The 21,440-nt window shown below is 50.2% G+C and overlaps 1 protein-coding gene across 1 annotated transcript; it reads left to right on the top strand.

Moving 5' to 3' along the window:
- The first annotated feature begins 1,875 nt into the window (after positions 1-1,875).
- On the top strand, positions 1,876-21,397 carry TMEM161A (transmembrane protein 161A). The gene is made up of 12 exons (XM_082456253.1): positions 1,876-1,965; positions 4,820-4,923; positions 5,572-5,652; positions 6,048-6,145; positions 6,258-6,414; positions 7,271-7,422; positions 11,594-11,654; positions 11,751-11,894; positions 11,998-12,111; positions 12,253-12,427; positions 12,549-12,645; positions 13,259-21,397. The coding sequence occupies exons 1-12, from the start codon at positions 1,963-1,965 to the stop codon at positions 13,510-13,512; spliced, it is 1,440 nt and encodes a 479-aa protein (XP_082312379.1). The 5' UTR covers positions 1,876-1,962; the 3' UTR covers positions 13,513-21,397.
- Positions 21,398-21,440: the final 43 nt, after the last annotated feature.

The following is a 21,440-nucleotide window of genomic DNA, read 5'->3' as shown; positions in this document are numbered from 1 at the left end:
AAGCAACTAAGCCTGTGCGCCACAACTACTGAGCCTGTGCTCTGGAGCCCGCAAGCCACAACTAGAGAAAACCCGCACGCAGCAACGAAGACCCAACACAGCCAAAAATAAATAAATAAAAAAATTAAAAAGAATCATCAATAGATGCTAAAATTAGAGGTTTAAGGTATAATGAGAAACAAGATATTTGGTCAAGAAGCACCTGTCCACAAGGTAACGATTCATTACAAAGGGAAAACTAGTAAATTTACCATGGGGACGTCTGTCAGATAAATGATCAAAGATGACAGCAGTAATGAGACACAGTCCCCAAAATATAATTTATTCACTGTGGAGTCCCCTGCTTTCATTTTCCTTGTTATACTTGAAAGTTGCTAAGACAGTAGTATTAAATGTTCTCACCACACACACAAAAAAGATAATTAGGTGATGGAGGTGTTAACCAATCCTATGGTGGTAATCATTTTGTAATATGTGTGTATCACAACATCACGTTTAAACTTACACAATGCTATATGCCAACTGTATCTCAATAACGCTGGAAAAAATTATACACAAACTAGACTTTTGTTTAAATATACTGTTTAATTTAGAACAATTTTAGATTTACAGAAAAACTGTGAATATAGTACAGAGAGTTCCCATATACCCGACACCCAGTTTCCCATATTATTAACACCTTGCATTAATATGGTACACTTGTGACAATTAATGAACCAATATTAAAAATTGTTATTCCTTAAAAAAAAAAAAAACTAAGCATGATCCACTCACAGGCCTCATAAAGATCCTCAGACACTCACACCCACATAATATGTCCACACTCAGGCAAACATACTTATACTTATCCATAGAAGCAGAGCTGCAAAACTTGGGCTCAAAGCCCTTTCCTCTAAGCCTTGAAACAGAAAACATCAGATTCCTGAGGCTGACATTTAGTACTTGATCTAGCCAAGCCTGAAGCTGACAATGCTTTTGGATTTTTCTGTTACGTGAGCTAAATTTTTCCCTTTTTTGCTGGAACCCATTTAAGTTGGACTTTTTTGTTTGTTTGTTTGCAACCAGGGTTCTGGCTGATAGAGATAAATAAGGCTTTTGCCAGGTGAAAAAAAAGGGGGGAGCGGGGGAGGAAGGAGCCACCCCAAGATGGAAGATAGCATTTACAGAGGCCTGGAGATATCAGAAAGCATGACCTGTGGCTAGCTGTACTATAGCGCGTACAATAGTGTTGGCGGCAGATTGAAGTCAGGCAGAGGGGTCTGAATTCAGTCTGAGCAATTGGAATCTAGTCATTGGGGGCCACCGAATATTCTTCTTTTTAAATTTATTTTTAACTTATTTATTTTTGGCTGCCTTGGGTCTTCCTTGCTGTGCGTGGGCTTTCTCTAGTTGTGGCGAGAGGGGGCTACTCTTTGTTGCAGTGCACGGGCTTCTCATTGCGGTGTCTTCTCTTGTGGACCACGGGCTCTAGGCCCGCGGGCTTCAGTAGTTGTGTCTCGGGGACTCTAGAGCGCAGGCTCAATAGCTGTGGCGCTCGGGCTCAGTTGCTCCGCCGCTTGTGGGATTTTCCTGGACCAGGGCTCGAACCCGTGTATGCAGGCGGATTCTTAACCACTGCACCACGAGGGAAGCCCCACCAAATATTCTTGATCAGGGGAGTTCCACGCTCAGAACTCCCCAGCGGGAGACAGTGATTGGATGAATAAGTGTATTCCACTCAAACGTGCGAAATAGGTGCAGGTGAGGAGACCCCGGTCGGAGCTCGTTGAGCAACTTTGAACTACAACTTCCAGCATGCAATGCGAGAGACTCCTTTCCTCCTGATTTGTCCCCCGGCTCCAAGCCTGACGATTGGTTGGATGGGCTGCTTGTCAGACCAAACTCGGGTTTTGATTGGTCGACTTCAAGCTGTGCTCCGAGCTCCAGGCCCATGGGTCCCGGCACAGCGCTCCAGCAGGCAACATGGTAAGCCGGCAACTCAGCATGGGGGGCCCTGAGGGGCTAGGGGTTCCGCCGAGGGCGATCCAGGGAGACACCGAGGAGACCGGGATCCCTTTGTGGGCACTGAGGTCTCTGAGGGATTTGGGATCGCGCTGAGGGTCGTGTTTGCCTCTCTGGGGTCAGGGTCTCACTGCGGGACCTATGAGGGGGTGGGGGGTTGTACAAGGGAACTGGAAGGCCTTGAGTGTTCTGGGCTTCTGACAAGTCCCTGGGGGGCCCTCTAGGGGCCTGGGGTTCTGCTGAGGGTGTCGTCCCGTGGAGGGTACTGGGGATCTGAACACCTTCGGAGCCCCGTGAGGGAGATCTGGGGTCCCCCTGGGGCCCACTCTGGGGATGGTGTCCTGCGGGAGCGTGGGGGCCGCGCCGACAGGGTCCATCGGGGCTCCCTACGGGTGTGGCGTGTGCCGAAGGACTAGGGAGAATCCTGAGAGGAGGGGGCCATGCGGAGGGGATCTGGGTGGGCTCAGGGCGGGGGAGGGTCCCAGAATTGGAGACTGCACAGTTGGAACCCTCAGGTCTCGCGTGGTTCTGGGTCCAACCCATTGAGTTTATTCTTCAAGCTTAGCCTGGCCCCTGTGGGTCAGGCGGGTGCTGGGCGAGGGCGGAGACCCCCCAGCCCCTAGGACTGGACAGAGGGAGAGACAGGATGGAGGGGCCAGGAAGGCGGCCTGACCTTGCTTGGGGTGGGGGGTGACCCCGAGGAGAGGCGTTGGAGGTGGGTCTGAAGTAAGAGCATTGATGGAAGGGGTTGATGAAAGTGGATGTCGTTCCAGGGTGCGGGACGCTGTGGGAGGTGAGGGGAAGGGCTCTCGGAAACGGGATAGAGGAAAGTCGCATTGATGTTACTTAGCAGGATTCTGGGATCACAGATCCAGGAAAGAGCTTTGAGCTGAGGAGGGACATGGGCTGATGGGATGCTTCAGAGATCTTTGGAGATCTGCAGAGCGTGGACCCTAAGACTGGAGGCTGCTGGGGGCGGGCGGTGCGAAACACCCCTGGATGGACCTCGGGAGCCTTAGGTGGAGGGATGTATGTCTTCCCTCCTTCCCTTCTCTTCCTTCTTCATCCTTCCTCCCTCTTCTTCTTCCTTCCTCTCTCTCCCTCTCCTTCCTTTCTAACGTCCTTCCTCTCCAAGTGCTGGGATCGCAGTTTGAACCATGGGTCTCCTCCCTGGGAGGTGTCCGAGGGTAATGGGGTCAGCGATGGAGAGCCCGGGGGTCTGGAAGGGTCTCTGAGACCCGAATGGTTGGGCGCAGAGGATGCCGGGGGAGAGAGCCGGGCAGTGAGGCGCGTTGGTCCTGAGCTGGGTCCGCCTGGCCTTGCGGGCTGAGGAGTGGAGTTGGACGTTTACTTTGAGACTGGGAAGGACCTGGGCCGCCTGGAGGAGCCGAAAGCCGTGTCCACGGGAGTGATGGGTCGGTGCTGGGGCCTCCAGGGAAGGGCCTGGAGGAGGCATGGTCTGCGAGCTCGGCAGAGAGGTTCTGCCAGGGGATGATGGGTCACAAGACAGAGGTGTCTGGAGAGCCAGGGAGGCTCTGGGGAGCAGCTGCTGGGAGGTGCTGGGTTTCCAGGGAGGAGTGGAGGAGGGGTCCTGGGAGGAAGGGCGGGGCCGCTTCGAGGGGCCCAACTGTGCTCTGGGTCATTAATGCCTGCTAGCCAGTCTGCACTTGGGTGGGGGGAGGTGAGCAGTGAGACCAGAAAGATGACGCCCCACCTCATTATTGAAAAAATGTTCCTGGTCTCAGTTTACAAGTCACGGCATAGAGAACATATCCTATTAGTCTTTTATTTTAATGATGGATTTCTCAGCAGTCATTCTGAATTACAGTGCTAGGCCCGATAGCCATCACATTAGAGCTTTCCCTATTAAAGTTAGCTTATTTTTGCCTGATTAAAGGATAATTTTAATAATTAGTTTTAATATTAATGTAATCTTTATTTCATTTTAGTTGTTAATACCATAGTACTAGCAGACAGCCCTCCTGAGCACTTAATTTTACATAATTACTGATAGCAAATTGGTATTTACTGCATTCAAGCAGGAAAACCCAGCTTCAGACTGATTACCAAAAACATTTTTTCTAAAACGTTTTAAAATAAGTATATGAAAATGTGTAATGAATTGTTGTTTAAAAGTTTGTTAGTAGAACTTGGTAAGAAAATTCCTAATTAAAATAAGTCATCCCACTCAAACGTGTAAGTCTTTATCCTGAAACAGGTAGTGGGGCCAGAAATAGACCGCTTTCCTCCTTGGTTGATTACAAAGGGAGGGAGAGGGAGAGAGGGTGACTTCAATTATCAGGGATAATTTAAGAAGGGAAAGACTTGGGGGACAGAGCCACCTGGGTGAACGTTGAAACGACAAGCTCACCTGAGACACAGTTACAAAAACTGCGTCCGTGGGACTGTGGGAGAAGAGCGCTTCCACTGGGTGTGCCCGGCTCGTTGTAGGTCCAGAAGGTGGTCGTGAGAGTACACGAAACAAAATAGGAAGCACCCCATTTCCAGATGAGGAAACTGAGGCTTGGGGAGATTTAAATCCTTAGCACAAGGAGGAAAGCGAGCCCCAGTGTCTGCTCCAGCACGTGCTCTCCGCCGCCCCACACCCCAGCCAGGTGGTGGGGAGGGACGTGCGTTTTGCTGGGGCTCCCAGGGTTGCGTCTGAGCCCACCCCAGGACCTTTCCCCAAGAAGCAGCTTGAGCCAGGGTGGCCCTGCCTCCGCCACCTGGCCCCAGCGTCTCTATAAATAGCCGGGGTTCCGAGGCGTGAGCTTGTGATCCTCTGGCTGGCACTGCCCTTCACGTTTCCTCCCCCCAGGCTGTCCTTGGAGTGCAGCTGGTGGTGACGTTGCTCACTGCCACCCTCATGCATAGGCTTGCACCACACTGCTCCTTCGCGCGCTGGCTGCTCTGCAATGGCAGGTGAGCCACACCCCCTCCCCGGGCGGTGGGCGGATCCCCTAAGGCCCCGCCCTCCCTGGTTTTTCTCCTAGCCCTGCCTCAAGCCCTGCAAGACGAGGTTTTTTTGTTTTGTTTAAAAAAAAAAAAAAACAACCAACTTTGTTGAGATGTAATTGATGTACAATCTGCAAATATTTGAAGTACACAGTTGGATCAATTTTGACAGATTGTACACATCGCTCAGACCATCTCCACCCTCAGAAGAGCAGCTGCTTCCCCCACTCCTGCTCCCCTTCATCCCTACTCTAGCTGTAGATCTGTTTCCTGAAACTCTTTTTGTCCCGGTTTGGGTTTCGGACCCTTTCTGAGAATCTGGTGGAAATTGTGAACTCTCTAGGGCAATTCACATGGCAGTTCCTCCAGGAGAGTTAGCCAGCAGATTCTGGGATGTCTAGGACCCCTGCTGCACTCCGCTAACCAACCCCCAGCCCACCTCCCCGGCCTTCCCCTGGCCTTGGATGGCCCCTACCCATCCTGTCCCAGGCTTTTGGGGGCCAGGCTTCCCTCTGACTACAGTTCCTGCTTTGATCCCCCCCGCACCCAAGGTTCACTGCTTTGGTTCCCCCCTCCCATGCCCAAGCTTTCCTGACTGCCTGTCTCTGCCCTCAGTCTCTTCCGATACAAGCACCCTTCCGAGGAAGAGCTTCGGGCCCTGGCGGGGAAGCAGAGGCCCAGAGGCAGGAAGGAGCGGTGAGTGAACCCCCAGCCTTAGGTAAGTGGCTCCCTTCCAGGGGAGGCCATGAGGGCACAGGGCCTTCCCTGCCCACTTCCAGGCACTGCTCTGGGCACAGGAGAATTGGGGACACCCCAGGCTGAGGAGATGGTCACTGTCATTCACTGGTTGCCTCCAGTTGGCGTCTAATGCTTATTGGAAGTTTGCTCTGGGCCAGCCCTATGGGTGGGTGGTGGCCACACCCTGGCATTCAGAGGACACCCAGGCTGGGGGAGAAGGTACCTCCTAGGCCTCCTGTGCTCTGAGGGTGACATGGTAGAGCCTCTCAGGCTGGGGTGGGGTGGACTGCCATGGCTGCCTGGGGAGGGGAGGATGGAGGGTGCTGTTCTGACACATTCCCCCCTCCTCCCAGGTGGGCCAATGGCTATAGTGAGGAGAAGCCGTTATCCGTGCCCCGAGACACCCCTTTCCAGCTGGAGACCTGTCCCCTCACAGCTGTTGATGCCCTCGGTAACAGCTGGGTCCCCAACTCCCCTGGCCCTTGGCTCACACCCTGGTGGGGTTGGTGGGGGGAGCATCCTGGGCGGGCTAAGCTGGGGACTCAATTGCATGCTCCCCGCAGTCCTGCGCTTCTTCCTGGAGTACCAGTGGTTTGTGGACTTCGCGGTGTACTCGGGTGGCGTGTACCTCTTCACAGAGGCCTACTACTATGTGCTGGGCCCGGCCAAGGAGACCAACATTGCTGTGTTCTGGTGCCTGCTCACCATCGCCTTCTCTATGTATCCTTCCTCTTAGCTCCCCAGGTGGGGAAGGTGGAGGCATGTGGAAGCTGGACCCCAGGCTCCTTGTTACCCCAGAAACTCAGTGGTGTAAAGCAGTCACTATTTTATGTTTTCCTGGGCCGGGGCTCAGCTGGGTTGCCTCATATCTGCTCCAAGTGGGCTTGCCTTTCAGCAGTCTAGAGCAAGCTTCCTCACCACAGGGGCCAGGAAGGAAAAGGGGGCACTGCAGGCCTCCTGAGGCTTTGCCTGAAGTCGGTCCACCCCAGCCCTGTCCATTCTCTGGGTCAAAGCAACTCAGCAGTCCAGAACAGATGCAGGGGCTGGCAAAGAGACGTCCCTTCTGTAATTTTTTTAGGAAGCTGCATAGAGAGCAGAGAGGCAAAACTGTGACTTTGAGGACCCAAGTCGGAGACAATGTCCTTGTGGAATGGGCTGGCAGAGAAGGGCAGATTGGAGATAGAGACTTGTATCTCTTGCAGCCTCTCAGAGGAACGGGAAACTCAGGAGCTGTGAATTCAGCCAGGAGGCTGAGTGGGTCAGGGAGACTTGACCTCCTGACAGACAGACAGACAGAGGCAGAGTTGGCCATTTCTAACTGACCACCGGCAGTGTGATGAGGCCAAGCTGGAGGCCTGGCTCAGGACCGCCCACTCGCTGATGACACAGGCCTGAACAGCAGTGAGCCTCGTTTCCTGGGCTTGCCCAGCAACTCACTCCTCTGCTCCCCAGGACTCCAAGCCTGAACTTCCATATTTGTGATCTGGAGTCGGGGGGTGGGGTGTCACTGGTTGTGGGGGGTGGATGGGGGAGGGGTCACTACAGGCACTGGAGGCCTCCTTAGCCCTGCCCCCAGCAAGGTGTTCCTGACCGTGACCCGGCTGTACTTCAGTGCAGAGGAGGGGGGCGAGCGCTCAGTCTGCCTCACCTTCGCCTTCCTCTTCCTTCTCCTGGCCATGCTGGTGCAGGTGGTGCCGGAGGAGACCCTTGAGCTGGGCCTGGAGCCAGGTATGTGCAGTCTGGGGCCTGGGGTCTCCGCCTCCATCACTGCCTCATGTAAGCTGGCGAAGGCGGGGTTTAAGTGGCTTTTCCACCTGCACAGTAGGTGAAGGAAGGGACCCCTGGGGCCCGAGCAGTCTCCATGGGTAATTTGGGGGAGGAAATAGATAATGGTATAAAATTCATAAAGTACAAGAGGATACAGAATGAAAATCATCCTTCTACGCTGGTTCTCCTCCCCAGAGGAAACCTAGGGCACCACATTCCCATATTCACATAAAACAGTTGTGTATATGTCTCTATGCCTTGTCTTTTTCCCTTAGAAACAATAAATATTATTATCATATTAAGCGAAGTAAGTCAGACATAAATGAACTTATTTCAAAACAGAAATAGAGTCACAGACATAGAAAAGAAACTTATGGTTACCAAAGGGGAAAGTGGGATCAGGGGGAGATAAATTAGGGGTTTGGGATTAACATATACACACTACTATAGATAAAATAGATAAACAACAGGGACTACTGTATGGCACAGGGAACTATATTCAATGTCTTGTAATAACCTATAATGGAAAAGACTCTTAAAAAGAATATATGTACATATGAATATATATATATATATATATATATATATATATATATATATATATATATATATATCTGAATCACTTTGCTGTACTGTAAATGAACTATACTTCAATTAAGTATTGGAGGTTGTCCCTAAATGCTATGTACAGTAAATGTATGTTACAGTAACATAGTAATAGTAACTTGATGCTACATTTTGTAACAGCTATACAATATTTCACTTTATGGATTTGCTGTGGTTATTTAACCAGGTCCCAATTTATGGACATTTAAGTCTTTCCGCTATTAAATGTTGTTGCACAAAACCATGTTGTACTACAATGTTGTACAAGAACAGCCTTGTGCTTGTGACCCTGTGCAAGAAAGTGCATTTATAATTTTAATAATGTTGCAAAATTGCCCTTCAGAAAGAGATGTATGAACACGCATGTTTCCCCACATCCTCTCCAATATGTTCTCTCAGACTTTTTTGTCTTGGGTGATCTGATGGGTGAAAACATAAGTGAGGTTGAGCATCTTTTCATATGTTGAAGAGTCATTTCTATTGCCCTTCTGGAAAAGGTTTGTTCTTTTGCCTAGTTTTCTACTGGGATGTCGACCATTTTATTGATTTGTAGGAGTTCTTTATATATTAAGGAAATTAGCCTTTATGTGTGATACGATTTGTAAATATTTTTTCTTATTTTCTCATTTTTCTTTTGACTTCTCTGCTTCTTGAGTGATCTTTTAAAAATATAATTTGGATCACTTTTCTGCCTGACACCAGACTCTAATGGTCTTTTGATAAAGATAAAAATATTCGCCATGGCCCACATGGTCCTGCTGACTCCTTGAGCTTTATCATAACCAATTCTTCTCACCGTTCAATTTTTAAATTATATAATGAATATATATAAAAGAATATATATATATATATTACAAAGCCAAATAATGTAAATACCCATGAATCCACCTCTCCCATTCAATAGGCTGCCTTTTTATTTTGTTAATAGCTTCCTTCACTGTGCAAAAGCTTTTTAGTTTGATGTAGTCCCATTTGTTTATTTTTGCTTTTGTTTGCCTTGCCTGAGGATGCATGTTCAAAAAAATATTGATAAGACCAATGTCAAAGAATGTACCACCTATGTTTTCTTCTAGGAGTTTTGTGGTTTCTTGTCCTACATTTAAGTCTTTAATCCATTTTCAGTTTATTTTTGTATATGGTGTGAGAAAGTAGTGCACTTTGATTTTTTTGCATGTAACTGTCCAGTTTTCCCAGCACCATTTAATTAATTAATTAATTTATTTATTTATTTATGGCTGTGTTGGGTCTTCGTTTCTCTGCGAGGGCTTTCTCTAGTTGCGGCAAGTGGGGGCCACTCTTCATCGCGGTGCGCGGGCCTCTCACTGTCGCAGCCTCTCTTGTTGCGGAGCACAGGTTCCAGACGCGCAGGCTCAGCAATTGTGGCTCACGGGCCAAGTTGCTCTGCGGCATGTGGGATCTTCCCAGACCAGGGCTCGAACCCGTGTCCCCTGCATTGGCAGGCAGATTCTCAACCACTGCGCCACCAGGGAAGCCCCCATGTGTTCTTGATTAACATATATTCCCTGCCTCTATGTGTCCAATAAAGTCAAATCCCCATCTTTCCTAACTTCTTGTTTCTGACGCATCAGTCATTAAAAGGTTAATCTCCCTCTGGGATGATTTCTCCCAGAGGGAGACCATTTCGATTTCAACATCTCGATTTCTCCAGGTAGGGCTGTCAGTGTTTTCTTTATGTATTTTGAGGCTAATTGACAAAGTGTTTACAAGTTTAAAATTGCTACGTCTTCCTGGCAAATCAGCCATTTTTTCATGATGTATGGACCCATTTTGATTCTAATAATACTTCCATCTTAGTCTAGTTTGTCTGGTATTAATATAGCCTTTCCAGCTTTCTTCCTTCCTTTCTTCCTCCCTACTTCCCTCCCTCCCTCCCTCCCTTCCTTCCTTCTTCCTTCTTTTCTTTTTAAATTGATATATACTTGACATATTATAGTAGTTTCAGGTGTACAACATAATGATTCAATATTTGTGTATACTGCAAAATGAGCACCACAATAAGTCTAGTTAACATCCATCACTGCACATAGTTACAATTTTTTTTCTTGTGATGAGAACTTTTAAGATCTACTTGCTTAGCAACTTTCAAATATACAATACTACCTTTCTTTTGATTAGTATTTGTTATATCTTTTTGACATCCCTTTACTTTCAACCTTCCAGTGACCTCATGTTGAGGTATGTCTACTTTAAAAAAAAATAATAATAAATATATAGATATAGATATTTTCTTTCTTTATTTTCTTTCTTTATTTTTTAATTTGGCCATGCTGCATGGCTTGTGGGATCTTGGTTCCATGACCAGGGATTGAACCTGCACCCTCAGCAGTGAAATCTCAGAGTCCTAACCACTGGACTGCCAGGGAATTCCCTATCTGGATATTTTTCCATCAAGTCTGATAGTCTGTATCATTTAACTTCAAAGTTTAATCCACTTACATTTATTGTGATTTCTGACATATTTGGCCTTGTCTCTACCATCTTACATTTTCACTTTCTATTTGTTCCTTTTCTTTTGTGCTGTTGACAGTGGCTGCCAGCTTAATTGTCCTTCCTTTTAGGTGATCTGTCATAACTTCTGACTGCTTTGTGAGCTCTTTGTTTTTGGTATTCTGCAGTTTTGCCACAGTGTGTCTAGGTATGGATTTCTTTGTATTTATCTGGTTTTATACACTTTGTATGTATCATCCATTATGCAGACTTCTCATTAATTCCCTTTCAATATCTCTTCTTCATTCTCTCTTCTCTCCCTTTGGGGTTCAGACTTGACTTATATTGAACTTCTTATTCTGTCCTCTTTATCTCTTAATCTTCCATCACATTTCCCACCTTCCTGTCTTTCTGAGTTGGAATCTGAGTGATTTCTTCAGATCCAATTCATTAGTTCCTTCTTTGGCTCCTTCTAAGATGCTGTTTAACAACTTATCACTTCAATAATTATATTTTCCTTTTGGAAGAGCTTAATTGATTCCTTTGCAAATCCACCTGGTCCTCTGAGGTAGTCTCATGTCACCTGTTCTGTGATTCCAACTTTTATTTTCCTCAGGCATTTCACACAGAAGCCTTGCAGTCTAAACTTGTCCTTTGTTTTTTTTCTCCTGACTCACCTTTATGGTAATTTGTTGTCTTGTGTGTTTGGTGATTTTGGTTGTGAACTCATATTATTTGCTTTTACTACGTGGAAAATGTTGGGGCCTGAACTGAGAATTCTTTCCAGGACTTTGATTTCCTCCTGTGGAGCCCTTCATGACCCTCCAGCCTCGGGGAAGCTCAGACTCAGTGCCCTCCACCCCCATGTCCCTCAGTCCAATCAAGGGTGTCTGCCTAGCACATTCTCCTGAGCTTCACATAACTGGAGAACAAAATTGTCCTCATGCTTGTCACAGGGCCTGGCTGCCACTAGTGTGTTCCTACCTGGGGAACGAAAGGATGTCTGGGAGGGGGGCAGAGTAGGCTCTGAGGCCCCAGGGGTCTATTTTGGACACCTCCCTCTCTTTGTCTTCTCCAGGCCTGGCCAGTATGACCCAGAATTTGGAGCCACTTCTGAAGACACAGGGCTGGGACTGGGCGTGAGTCCTGGGAAGGGAGGGGGAGCAGCAGCATGCTGTGACCTGCAGGCAGGGTGCTGACCTGCCGCGGGGCCCTGACCCTTCTCTTTTTCCCAGTCTTCCTCTGGTCAAGCTGGCCATCCGCGTGGGGCTGGCGGCAGTAGGCTCCATGCTGGGTGCCTTCCTCACCTTCCCAGGCCTGCGGCTGGCCCAGACCCACCATGATGCACTGACCATGTCGGAAGACCGGCCCATGCTGCAGTTACGTGGGGGACGGGGTGGATGGAGGGTTAGGGCGCCTAGGGGAGGGGCCGGTGGGGATGGTGTGTGCCCAAGCCTACCCGCTCTGCGCCCTTGCCCCCAGGTTCCTTCTGCACACCAGCTTCCTGTCCCCCCTGTTTGTCCTGTGGCTCTGGACCAAGCCCATGGCGCGGGACTTCCTGCACCAGGCTCCCTTTGGGAGCACGTCCTTTTCTCTGTGCGTATGGAAGTGGGAGGCAGGGCAGCTGGGGCCCCCTCTGGGTACTCCAGTCTCTGAGGCTAAGGGAGGAGTGGGTCCTGGGGGAGGATCCTGGGGCAGAGGGCAGCCTCACTAGCCCCCTCGCCCCTCTCGGCGCAGGCTGTCCGACTCGGCCTTCGACTCGCTGCGTCTCTGGATGCTGGTGGCACTGTGCCTGCTGCGGCTGGCGGTGACCCGGCCCCACCTGCAGGCCTACCTGTGCCTGGCCAAGGCTCGAGTGGAGCAGCTGCGGCGGGAGGCCGGCCGCATCGAGGCCCGAGAGATCCAACGGCGGGTACCGGCGCGCGGGGCGGGGAGGGAACCTGGGCCTCAGGGCGGGGTTCCCTGACCCTCAGGCGTGGGGTTACCCGGAGCCCGAAGGTCCCCTGCTGCAGCCACTGCTACCTGTCCACCAGGTGGTGCGGGTGTACTGCTACGTGACAGTCGTGAGCCTGCAGTACCTGAGTCCGCTCATCCTCACACTCAACTGCACGCTGCTGCTCAAGACGCTGGGTGAGAACCCGCCTGGGCGACGGCGGGGGCGGGGTCTGGAGTTGGAGCGGGGCGGGGCTGAGCCTGGAACGAGGGGCTGCAGTTGTAGTTGGGTGGGAGAGGGGAGGGGAGGGCCGGAGATTGAGCGAGGCGGGGGCGGGGCCTGGCTATAGAGGGGGCGGGGCAGAGGCTGGAGGGCCCTGAGATGGGGCGAGGTCAGAGGCGGAGCCTGGGGTGGGGCCCGAAGCTGAGGTGCGGGCAGAGCCTGGGGTAGCCGAGGCGGTGGAAGGAGGCAGAGCCTACTGGCCATACTGGCCAGGCCTGGGGAAGACAAAGAGAGGGAGGTGTCCAAAATAGACCCCTGGGGCCTCAGAGCCTGCTCTGCCCCCCTCCCAGACATCCTTTCGTTCCCCAGGTAGGAACACACTAGTGGCAGCCAGGCCCTGTGACAAGCATGAGGACAATTTTGTTCTCCAGTTATGTGAAGCTCAGGAGAATGTGCTAGGCAGACACCCTTGATTGGACTGAGGGACATGGGGGCGGGGCGGGTGAGTGTCAGCATGGGTGGGGGTCCTGGAGGCCAACTCCGCCTGCGCCTCCACCCATCCTTCCCTCCACCCTCTTTCTCTCGCAGGCGGCTACTCCTGGGGCCTGGGCCCCGTCCCCCCGCTATCCCCCATCCCGTCCTCAGCCCGCTATGGCCCGGTCGGCCCCGAGGAGGATGAGGCCCAGCAGACTGTGGCCCTGATCGCCGGGGTCCTGGGCAGCTTGCTCACGCCACTCTTCCTCCGCGGCGTCCTCGCCTTCCTCATCTGGTGGATCGCCACCTGCCAACTGCTCTCCAGCCTCTTCGGCCTGTACTTCCACCAGCATCTGGCGGGCTCCTAGCCCGCCTGCAGACACTCCTGCGGCCCCAAGGTCTGGTCCTGGTCCAGCGGGGCGCGGGCCACCCCCTCTGTGTCCCCAGGTGCAAGGTGGTCCTGGGAGTCCCAGATGCGTCTGCTGTGCCAGTCCCCTTCACTGCATGCCTGAGCCGTGGCCACGCCTTGGACCCTGAGCTTCTGTCTAGAAACTGATTCCCCAGGCCCAGAGGCAGAGGGTCCCACGGCCAGCCATTGTTCCCAGATTGCACGTGCCCAGTTTGACTGCAGTGGGGGTGGGCATGGGGGTGGGAGGGGGCACTATTCTGAACAAATAAAGGAGCAAGCCACTTTTTTTTTTTAATTAATTCAATTAATTTATTTTTGGCTGCTTTGGTTCTTTGTTACTGCGTGCGGGCTTTCTCTAGTTGCGGCGAGTGGGGGCTACTCTTGGTTGCGGTGTGTGGGATTCTCATTGCAGTGGCTTCTCTTGTTGCGGAGCACGGGCTCTAGGCGTGCGGGCTTCAGTAGTTGTGGCGCGTGGGCTCAGTAGTTGTGGCTTGCGGGCTCTAGAGCGCAGGCTCAGTAGTTGTGGCACACGGACTTAGTTGCTCCGCGGCATGTGGGATCTTCCAGGACCAGGGCTCGAACCCGTGTCCCCTGCATTGGCAGGTGGATTCTTAATCACTGTGCCACCAGGGAAGCCGGAGCAAGCCGCTTTTTACAAAAAGGATTTTTTGTAAAAAAAATTTGGGAGGTTTGGGAGGTGGCTTTCTGCATGCTGTCAGGTTAAGTGGTGCAGGCTGGGTGGGGAGTCCGGGGCTTCAGTGCTGAAAGAAGGGAATGATGGAGGGAGAGCATAGCAAAGGCCTGGGAGGAAGAAATGAAGAGGGAATGAAAGGGGGTGAGAAGAAATGGACAAAGGGTGAGAAGTGAGAGAAATGGGGGAGAGGGAGGTGGGTGAGCCCATGGTACTGGGCAGGGAACCATGGGGGATACCGCCCTCTTCCACAAGTACAGGGGGACTGCTTTCTTATCAAGGTCACACACAGCAAATGAGCACATTGTTGAGGCCATGGTGACTCAGGAGAACGAGGATGAGGGGCCATCACCGACTGGCATTTTCCTGTAGCTGTGGTCATGCGGTGGGAAACCCGTGTGCGTGCACGTGTGTATTCTAATGTACGTGTTGTTAAAATCCAACTGAGTACATTTTAAAGATCTTATTGGCTTTATATAACAATTCATGAATCGGGCTGCATCCAGTCCAGCAGATAGAAAGGAGTTCTGAGGAGCTGCATAAAAGACTTTTGTAAGGCAGAAGGGAGTGGGAACAAGGAAGTTATATTAGCGAAAAGTGGACTTGTGGCAAGGTCCCTTTCCTTTAGGGAATGGCAGCTGTCTATCAGGTAGATCACCTCACTCATGCTGATCAGGCGATTTCTGATTGACTGGTTTCAGAGTCCATTTCTGGACGAGCTGAAACTGTAATTAAGTCTCGGTTTGGTGACATAAGCCTTAGCATAAGTGACTCTATTTTGAGCCCGTCTTGTTTTTTTCACAATGTAAGCTATGTAATCTTTTAGCATATGTAAAATGTACATTAAGAATAAAAAAGACAAGGTGGGACTAACCTGGTGGTCCAGTGGTAAAGAATACGCCTACCAACGCAGGGGACGTGGGTTCGATCCCTGGTTGGGGAACTAAGATCCCGCATGCTGCGGGGCAACTAAGCCCGTGCGCCACAACTACTGAGCTTACGCGCCTCAACTAGAGAGCTGGCGTGCTGCAAACAACAGAGCCCACGCGCCCTGGAGCCTGCAGGCCACAACTAGAGGGAAGCCCACGCACCGCAACGAAGAGCCCCCGTGCTGCAACGAAAGATCCAGCGTGCTGCAACTAAGACCCAACGCAGCTAAATAAATAAATTAATAAATAAATATTAAAAAAAAAAAAAAGACTAAAGAAGACAAAGCAAAGCCATTTCCCTCACCAGGGTGGAAGCCAAGGGCCTAAGTGATGGTGTGGGACCCAGCATACCTGCCCAGCCAACGCAGCGAGCGTGACCCACCTCGGGGCCTTGCGCTTTGCTCCAGACTCCCTCACCTGTGTGTGTCACCTGAGGGGAGAAGCGCCCTCACCGACCTCTCCTCCCAAGCCCAGCTGCCCCACTGATTTGCTACATATCTTATACAAGAACCACCAACAGGGAGCATGATTTCACTTAGGGAAGTGAGGTTATAACCAGATACCCGAAGAAAGTGCTTACATGTGGGGCGGGGGAGCCAGGAATGCTGTTGTCCTGCCCCCTAGACGGGTGTTTGACTTTTGAAACTCTGTGCTTCTGTTGTGTGGATAAAAATGAAAAGTGTGTTAAACACAAGGCTTAAGGCGAACTAAATGCATCCTCTCTTGTTGATCCTTCTCAAAACACTAGTAAAAGTATAGAGGCTACAGAACATTCCGAAGGTGGGAATTAAGGGAGGAGCCACAATTGACTGCCTGGTCCATGGATGCCAAACCCAAAGCCCAGCCAGATTTACCTCTAGAACCTCCCATAGGCACCGAGTGCGCCAGGCCCCACTGGCTGGGCTGAAGATGGCAGTGGAATATGGAGGCCTCTGGTGTGGAAGCTGTTTGGGAAGTTCTCAGGTACCTGTGTCCCTCCCACAGTACCACTGGGCAGCCAGAAGGAGGGAAGCCAGGCTTGGTAGGGGGTGTGGTGGCAAATGGGGTTAAGTGACTACACATAAAGCTAAATGGAGAGAGCCACCATCCCTTACCCTTTGTGCAGATTACAGAATCTTCCAGGCATGAGACTGAAGACTCCTGGGGAATCCAAATGGCCAAAGAAGAAAGAGCTAAAGACACTGGCATCATGGAGTTCTCATCAGCCACCAGTTGAGCTGTGCCCCCCCCCAGTGTACCCCGCCACCCCCATACAGCTGGTCTTCCAATCTGCTGGTTTCAGTCGCCATTCTTTGTCATGAGCAGATGTCCAGGGGTGTTCAGGGATCTGAGGAAGTGTCCAGTTACAGACTCAAAGAGCAAAAAAAGCAAACTGGGGAAATTGACTCTCCAGGGAGAAGAAAACTTACAAAACAAACAGTCCAGAATGTTCTCAGGAAGAAGAGATTGTATTCATGAAACAAGAAGAGAATGCTACAAAAAGGAATAGCTAAGGAACCTTTTTTGTTTGTTTTTGAGCTCTTGGAAGATGAAGTTGTGGAAATCTTGCAGAAGGAACAAAAAGATAAAATATACCAAAAACAACAGGGGACAAAAAGGAAACGGAAGGATTGACTCACAATAACCTTCCAGACAGTGAGAGTTCTGGGAGGAGAGATCCAAGCAAATAGATGGCGACACTGGCTGGAACAAGGGAATTCCCTGGGACCAAAAGATGCCAGGTGCCTGAGGCTGGGTGACAAAAGCCCCATCCCAAGGCACATCTCTGGGAACTTCCAGAATGAGGACCAACTCCCAACAAGGACACAACAAGTGACATCTAGTGGCTCAGGAATCAAAGATGATGAAGTGTTGTCTCCTAGCTCTATCCACCCAGCATCCCAGGAATCATCAGGGACTTCCTGACAGCTGAAGCCTGGTTGGCCCCTGAGCCCACAGGGCACAGCCCCCCAGCAGTGGCACCTCAGGCCACCTGGCCCTTCGCTTGCTCAGCCTGGGCTGTGGGTACTCTCCACTCTCGGAGCTCAGCACCATGTGGTTTAGGGACACATAGGAAGGTGGAAACACCATAAAGAAAAGCAAGAGTGTTCCTTAAAAAACTAAAAATAGAGTTATCATATGATCCAGCAATCCCACACCTGGGCATATATCTGGAAAAGATGAAAACTCTAATTCAAAAAGATACATGCATGGGGACTTCCCTGGCGGTCCAGTGGATAAGACTCCGCGCTTCCAAGGCAGGGGGCACGGGTTTGATTCCTGGTCGGGGAACTAGGATCCCACATGCTGCACAGTGTGGCCAAAACAAACAAACAAACAAAACACCAAAAAGATAACATGCACCCCAATGTTTATAACAGCACTATTTACAATAGCCAAGACATGGAAGCAACCTAAATGTCCATGGATAGATGAATGGATAAAGAAGATGTGGAACATATATGCAATGGAATATTACTCAGCCATAAAAAAGAATGAAATAATGCCATTTGCAGCAACATGGATGGACCTAGAGATTATCATACTAAGTGAAGTCAGTCAAAGACATATATCATATATCATTTATATGTGGAATCTAAAAGAATGATACAAATGAACTTATGGTGCCTGCATTGCACGGCCTCTCTGGGGAGCCCTTTGGCAGCACCTAGAAGAGGTGACCTCATGGCCAGTGGATTCCTTAGGGATACATCCCAGGGAGATTCTTGCACATGGGTGAATCGTGCAAGGGTGGCAGGTAGTAAATTATTTCTGACGGTAGAAAGCTGACCTAGGGACAAGTAAATAAACTGGGGAAAACTACATAGTTGGTAAGAACATGAAAAATTGAGTTCTTTTTAGGAGGAAAGACTTCCCAGATGGACTCAGGGGAGAAACAAACAAAAAAGCAGGTAGCGTTAAATCGTGAGATGCCATTTTTTAACTTGGCAGATTATGGAAGATCAAAAAGGCTAGTGTTTATGGGCTGAATTGTGTCCTCCCCCAAATTCTTATGTTGAAGTCCTAATGCCCAGGCCCTCAGAATGTGACTGTATTTGGAGATAGGGTCTTTAAGGGGTGATTAAGTTAAAATGAGGTTGTTAGGGTGGACCCCGATCCAATAGGACTGGTGTTCTTAAAGAGGAAAAAAAAATTTTTTTTTACAGGAGGAAATTTGGACAGGAACCCATGTTACCTGAAAACTGGGTTCACCTCTTGGTGGGTGTCGAGCCAATAGACACAACCAAGCCAAAGATGGGGAGAAGGAGGATTTACTACGACTTTCAGCAAGTAAGGGGAACACCGGGGACCTTTCCCAAAGCAGTGTCTCCCTGAACAGTGAAATTGGGGAAGTTTTAAGCTCAGGGTACATGCATGTTCATGAAGGGGCTTGAACAGAGGAGAATCAGCATAGAATTGGGGCAAAGGTCGACAGAGTCCAAGCTTTAGTTGACTGAAGTCAAGAGGGTCAACATCATCATTCCACCCTCCACCTGGTTAGGGGCCTTAGTTCCTGCAGAACTCAAAGATACATTATTATAGGGAAAAGAATCTGAAAAAGAATATATATATATATGTGTGTGTGTGTGTGTGTGTGTGTGTATATATATATATATATATATATATATATATATATATATATATATATCACTGTGCTGTACACCTGAAACTTACATAATATTGTAAAGCAAATTTTGATTAAAACATTTTTAAAAAAGATATCATGTCTATCCCTTGAGGAGGAACTAGGACTCCGCTTTATCACTGCACTGCTGTCTGACTGCCTTTTCTCTGTTCCTGAATTCCTTTGTTCCCTTCAGATCATTAATTACTGAGACCTGTTCAAGGGCAAGCATTACTGCCAGGCTTAGATCACAAAATGGCTTAGGCCAAAATGGCTTCTCTTATGTCAAGAGAGCCATTCCTGGTTCTCTTTCTCTGGGGACCCCCTAACTTATCTGCTTACACAGGCACAGAGGAAAGACAAGGTGAAGACACACGGAGAAGACAGCCGGCTAGAACTCAAGGACAGACCTGGAACACATCCTTCCCTTGTGACCCTCAGAAGGAACCAAACCTGCCAACACTTTGATTTTCGACCTCTGGTTTCCAACACTGACAAAATTAAGGGGTGTTTTAAGCCACCCAACCCGTGGTACTTTGGTACACTGGCCATAGGAAACTCAGACACTGAGGGCATGTGGTGTAAATGGATAACATCTCTTCGCAGGAGTAGCTGATACGTCTGTTCATCTTTGGATAGATTCCCCCAAAAGATGATCTTGTCTCTAGACTCAGGGCCCTCGGCCTGAGGGGTGACCTCAGGAAGCCCCTACGAGGGTAGCAACTTGAGACAGGGAGGGAAGGAGCCCTGCAGGGTTTGCCAGTGAGCAGACGACTTTGGGCAATCTGGGCTGGGTCCTGCTGGGGACCTCAGGGGGGAAAACATAGCACACAGCCTGAGAGTGGTCCCACCCAGGTGGTGAGGGGCTGCACTACATACCCTCCAGCTGTCCACAGTCATTGGCTCCTGGACTGTGTTCCCGAGGGGAACCCCAGGCTGGGTCCAAGTGGCTTACAGCAAAAAACAGTTGGCGCGAACCATGAATTCCAGGCTTGGCATCGGCATCAACTGTACTGTTAATATATCCCTGATCTTTACCCAGCAATTTCATTCCTAGAAACTTATGCCACAGGCACACTAGCTTATGAACCCAATGAGGTACCTACAAGGAGGTTTGTTTCAGAAAGTGCCAGGAAACTCAACTCTGTCTTAAATAAAGAGGATGAAATGACTCGTGCTGCTGGAAGCTGAGAGGCAGTTCAGCTTCAGGTAAAGCTGAATCCAGCATCCCAGACAATGTCACCAAGAATCCAATTTCTCTGCTCATCTCTGCTCTACTTCCTGCAGTGGCAGGTTCACCCTGGGGTTGGTTCCTACCTTGCGGTCACAAGACAGTGCCAACGACCACCCAGGGTTGGGGTTTCTTCCCCTGGGGCCAGTGGAAGAGGAAGGGTGCGTCTCAAAGCTCTCCCTGGAAGAGGTTAGCAAACATCTTTACCGTCACAGGCCCAGATGGGATCGTGTCCACCTCTATACATTAGGGGATGCCGCAGTGGTGGAGGAGAGTGGAGAGAGGTTGACCTCACCCCTCAGGCTCAGGCGGTGGTGTGAGAAATGGGACTGACCAGAAATTGGGGTGGACGTGGGGCGGGGGGCGAGCTCAGGACCCCCAAGGAGCCACTACCACGTTTTCGTGGCAACAGCTCACTAACCACCTAGCTACCCATCAATAAGGGATGGGTGGATCTCATCACAGGCCATCCCCCAGAGGAACACTAAACTGCCGCTAAACAATGAGGCCTGTACGCAACAGGGATCGACGTGATAGAAATACAATGGATGAATGCAGCACGCAAAGGAGCTCGACGGACCGTCCTGGCGCCATTTACCCCTGCGCAGGTGCACACGCGGCACATGCGTTCACCCGGCCCCACCTACCCCAGGCACGCAGAGGCTCCCACTGGCGGTCTCTGGCTGGGTGGCCCCTGCAAGTTATTCCAGACGATGGGCTGCAGGTGAAGCGAGTCTCAGTGGCCCCTGGGAGACCTCTGGTGGCCTCATCCTCCTGCCCCTGCGGACAGTGACACTCACGCCCGAAGCCTCAGCCAGTCATGGAGCAGACACAGGGCTGGGGAGAAACCATGGGACTTTGGGGCAGTGCTTCCTGAGTAGCACACGGTCCATCCCGACTGACGTCCCCAGAGGGACAAGTGTGTGTGCACAGGATCTCTCTGGAAGGAGACACGAGAAACTGGTAATGGGAGACATCCCTGCAAAGGGAACTGGGAGGTAGACCTACTTTTCATGGTAAACTCTTTGTGCAGTTTGCATTTTCTAGCCAATCATTTAACAGTCCAAACAGCAATTACATTATAAAAAAAAAAGTTTATTCAAAAATCTGTCGATGGGGCTTCCCTGGTGGTGCAGTGGTTAAGAATCCGCCTGCCAACACAGGGGACACGGGTTTGAGCCCTGGTCTGGGAAGATCCCACATGCCGCAGAGCAACTAAGCCTGTGCGCCACAACTACTGAGCCTGCGTGCTGCAACTACTGAAGCCCACGTGCCTAGAGCCCGCGCACCGCAACGAAGAGTAGCCCCCACTCGCTGCAACTAGGGAAAGCCTATGCGAAGCAACGAAGACCCAACACAGCCAAAAATAAATAAATTAAAAAAAAAAATCTGTCGAAATAATTTCAACCCTGTTTTTGGTTCATGGGGGGTG

Source organism: Balaenoptera physalus (assembly GCF_965194825.1).
Source record: "Balaenoptera physalus genome assembly, chromosome: 3".
NCBI lineage: Eukaryota > Metazoa > Chordata > Mammalia > Artiodactyla > Balaenopteridae > Balaenoptera > Balaenoptera physalus.
This window is presented reverse-complemented; position numbering and strand designations above follow the sequence as displayed.